Below are 4,275 nucleotides of genomic sequence, written 5' to 3'. Positions count from 1 at the left end.
GGCCAGAGCTCAAAAGTCAGGTTACCAGATACAAGTAGGTGGTAACTCAGGGTAGGGCGAAATGCCTGTTGTCCGTGGAGGGGAAATTCCCATCCTAGAAATCTACATTAAAAATTAATTAATAGTATTCTATTTTAAATATCTTTTTGTTGCCAGTCCATATGACTTTAATGTCTGCTTTTGGGATTCTATGTTACAAGTCCATAGGGTACATGTATCCTTTCTGAGCTTTATGAAATGTTTGACATTCTACAATTCCTCACTGCTACATCCAAGTACTCTCATGCTACCATTCTACACTCTGCTCTGTCTGAAGAACAGCTCAACACTTTCAAAATTCTGCAATTCTGCAATTCTGCTTTGATATGGCTTGTAAATAATTTTTGGGGATATTTACATGTATTAACTATTTAATTTTAATACTATAGGTGATTGAAATTACGACGAAGAAAGCAAGATTTAGCACCAGCCAACTGAATGTTAGTGCCATAAGAAGGATTATTTTGAAAAGCCGAAGGACATCCAGCATTCTAAGTTTAAACAATTTCCAAAATCTAGGTGTGGCGAGGAAGTGGGAGCTGAGGAAAGTACTATACCTGTAAGTGAAGTCTCTAATTTTGCATTTCGCTAACCCAGAACAAAGTCATATCTGTCCACACAGCATCAGAAATAGTGCCAGAAAGACCAATCACAACATCCTCATCTGAAATATTATCAGAAAGACAAATTGCCTCAGCATGACAGAATAACGTTCATCTAAAGCACGCATGATCTAAAGCATCATGTAATTCTAGAGAGGAAGCACACACTACATAAAAGAAAGATATAACAAAAGGTTTCTTCTGCAAACCATCAAAGAAAAGACACTGATAGAAGACTCCGAAGCTGACACGCTAACAACCAAAAGATTGAAAAATCACCTTTGTTCAACAACGGTTTTTAACCAGTTACGCAAGTTTGAGACTATCTGCCTCAGGATAGAACACCTCGACCCACTCTGCTCACTCTGTCGAAAACCTTAAAAATTCACCACTTTATTGTGTTGTTCATGACCATCTCAGATTGTTTCCTTTTTATTGTGTACTGTTCTGTAATTCTATGTAAATCGCCTCAACCTTATCTGTTGTGCAGGAATGATATGTTAAACTGTTAAATATCAAAATGGATTAAATGAGCACCGTTGTGCTATAGCTAATGTAAATAAATCCTCGTCTTCAGAACTACAATCCTTAACCTTACACCAAACACAGAACAGGTAAAAGGAACTGATGTTCTGTGACTGATGAGCCACAATATTACTGCGCATCTTCTAATGTTCTCAGTTACTGCCATTACGCCAGTGCAAAAAGGTACTTCTCAGTTTAATCATTAAATATCAGACTAACGCCTTATCACTGCATTGCTAAGAACCTATACAAATAGTTTTGAGAAAAACTTCAGTCACAAAATAAGTTGCTGCCGGAGAGGCTATAACCAAAAGACTATTATCTGCTACAAACATTTCGACAGGTGTTACAGGGCTGCATCCAGACATATTTTGCTCAATGCAAGTGTTAAGAAGATTACACACAATATCTTTTAGAGATAAATGCTGAACATTATCTAAACAAGCCCGACTCTAAAATCGGGTTCACTCTTATCGTGACATATAAGCAAGAGAAAACTAAATGTAGAGATATTAACTCTAGGAATACACCTTTTAAAAACACGGGCTGTTACAACAATTTCAGTGTTCAAACCTGCCTCAATCAAAGCAAAATAACCCAAGTTGGGGAAAAAGTTACCTGTGCCAAAAAAGATTAAGCCATAAATCTCATCTCACTGAATTTGAGAGAATGCACACTGGGAAAATCCTCTCTCAGTGCTCTGAATGCCAAAAAAGTTTCATCAGTAAATCTTATCTCACTGAGCATATGAGAATCCACACTGGGGAAAAACCTTATCAGTGCACTGAATGCCAGAAAAGGTTTTGTAACAAACAAAGTCTTTCTCGACATGTATTAACCCACTCTGTAGAAAAACCTTACCAGTGCTCTGAATGTCAGAAATGTTTCAGTTTAAAAAGTAGGCTCACACATCACATACGAATCCACACTGGGGAAAACCCTTATCAGTGCTCTGAATGCCAGAAAAGGTTTAGTTTCAAACCGCAACTTTATCGACATGCATTAACCCACTCTGTGGAAAACCCTTATCAGTGCTCTGAATGCCAAAAAAGTTTCAGCAGTAAATCTTATCTCACTGAACATATAAGAATCCACACTGGGGACAAACCATATCAGTGCTCTGAATGCCAGGAAAGGTTTTATAACAAACAAAGTCTTTCTCGACATGTAATAACCCACTCTGGCGAAAAACCTTACCGGTGCTCTGAATGCCAGAAAAGGTTTAGTTTCAAAGGGAGTCTAAATCGACATGTATTAACCCACTCTGTAGAAAAACCTTACCAGTGCTCTGAATTCCAGAAATATTTCGGTGAAAAAAGAGACCTTACTGTACATACAAGGACCCACACTGGGGATAAACCTTATCAGTGCTCTGAATGCCAGAAAAGGTTTTGTAAAAAACAAAGCCTTTCACAACATGTATTAACCCACACTGGGGAAAAACGTTACCAGTGCTCTGAATGCCACAAATATTTCAGTACAAAAGACAATCTCATTAATCATATAAGAACCCACACTGGGGAAAAACCTTATCAGTGCTCGGAATGCCAGAAATGTTTCATTGAAAAAAACAGTCTCACTCGGCATAGAAGAACCCACACTGGAGAAAAACCTTATCAGTGCTCGGAATGCCAGAAATGTTTCATTGACAAAAACAGTCTCACTCATCATATAAGGACCCACACTAGGGAGAAACCTTTTCAGTGCTCTGAATGCCAGAAATGTTTCAGTGTAAAATTCAGACTCACTGAACATACAAGAATCCACACTGGGGAAAAACCTTATCAGTGCTCTGAATGCCAGAAAAGGTTTTGTAAAAAACAAAGTCTTTCTCAACATGCAATGACCCACACTGGGGAAAAACCTTATCAGTGCTCTGAATGCCAGAAATGTTTCAGTTTAAAAAGTAGTCTCACAAAGCACATAAGAATCCACACTGGGGAAAAACCTTATCAGTGCTCTGAATGCCAGAAATGTTTCAGTTTAAAAAGTAGATTCACACAGCACATCAGAATCCACACTGGGGAAAACCCTTATCAGTGCTCTGAATGCCCAAAACATTTCATCCGTAAATCACTTCTAACTGCACATGTGAGATTCCACACTGGGGAAAAACCTTATCAGTGCTCTGAATGCCAGAAATGTTTCAAAAACAAACTCAGTCTCACTCAGCATATACAGACCCACACTGGGGAAAAACCTTATCAGTGCTCTGAAAGCCAGGAAAGGTTTTGTAACCAACAAAGTCTTTCTCAACATTCAGTAACCCATTCTGTGGAACATCCTTATCAGTGCTCTGAATGCCAGAAATGTTTCAGTATAAAAAGTAGTCTCACACGGCACATAAGAATCCACACTGGGGAAAAACCTTATCAGTGCATTGAATGCCAGAAATGTTTCAGTGAAAAAAGAATACTCACTACACATACAAGAACCCACACTGGGGAAAAACCTTATCAGTGCATTGAATGTCAGAAATGTTTCAGTGAAAAAAGAATACTCACTCGGCATACAAGAACCCACACTGGGGAAAAACCTTATCAGTGCATTGAATGCCACAAATGTTTCAGTGAAAAAATCAATCTCACTCACCATATAAGAACCCACACTGGGGAAAAACCTTATCAGTGCTCCGAATGCCAAAAATGTTTCAGCTGTAAATCTGATCTCACTGCACATGTGAGAATCCACACTGGGGGAAAAACATTATCAGTGCTCTAAATGTCAAAAAAGATTCAGAGGTAGTGATGGTTACATGCACCATAAGAAAACACACCATCAAAAATACTTCAGTGCTCCAAGTGCCAGAAAAGCATTGATTTTAAATGCAATCTCACTCTACATGAGCCGACGCACACAGGGAAAAAAACATTACCAATGCTGTGAATGCCAGAAATTCCTATTGTTTGATAGGCACAGCCTTATTAACCATAATCAACTCCATACTGATGAAAAACGTATGAGTGCTCTGAATGCCAGAAGAGCTGCAGAGAAAAACGCTATCTCACCATGAGAAACTCCACACTGGAGAAAATCCTTATGCCATAAAAGCTTGAATCTGAAAGACAGAGTTATGCTTCATGAGAGATCCCACTCTGGGGAAAAACCT

General features: G+C 38.6%; 1 protein-coding gene across 4 annotated transcripts; it reads left to right on the top strand.

Moving 5' to 3' along the window:
* Positions 1-1,835: 1,835 nt before the first annotated feature.
* On the top strand, positions 1,836-3,887 carry LOC147737149 (uncharacterized). Of its 4 annotated transcripts, none has more exons than XM_086934434.1 (3): positions 1,836-1,936; positions 2,006-3,265; positions 3,350-3,887. In XM_086934434.1, exons 1-3 carry the CDS (start codon positions 1,836-1,838, stop codon positions 3,885-3,887), a joined length of 1,899 nt encoding a protein of 632 aa, XP_086790560.1. The 4 variants fall into 4 exon arrangements, with proteins under 4 accessions (XP_086790560.1, XP_086790571.1, XP_086790587.1 ...); XM_086934445.1 differs by having other exon boundaries at positions 1,836-2,134; positions 2,219-3,265; XM_086934461.1 differs by having other exon boundaries at positions 1,836-1,957; positions 2,462-3,887.
* Positions 3,888-4,275: the final 388 nt, after the last annotated feature.

The sequence above is a fragment of the Lissotriton vulgaris genome, chromosome 1_1, assembly GCF_964263255.1.
Source record: "Lissotriton vulgaris chromosome 1_1, aLisVul1.2, whole genome shotgun sequence".
Classification (NCBI taxonomy): Eukaryota; Metazoa; Chordata; class Amphibia; order Caudata; family Salamandridae; genus Lissotriton; species Lissotriton vulgaris.
The sequence above is the reverse complement of the archived record's forward strand: the minus strand, read 5'-3'. Positions and strand labels throughout refer to the sequence as shown.

What these genes read in the sequence shown, in the direction of transcription:
- LOC147737149 (XM_086934434.1), top strand. Translation starts at nt 1,836, where the DNA reads ATGCACACTGGGAAAATCCTCTCTCAGTGCTCTGAATGCCAAAAAAGT. An exon ending in AGAATCCACACTGGGGAAAA is followed by an intron (nt 1,937 to 2,005) that starts ACCTTATCAGTG and finishes ACATGTATTAAC; the next exon opens with CCACTCTGTAGAAAAACCTT. An exon ending in CTAACTGCACATGTGAGATT is followed by an intron (nt 3,266 to 3,349) that starts CCACACTGGGGA and finishes GCATATACAGAC; the next exon opens with CCACACTGGGGAAAAACCTT.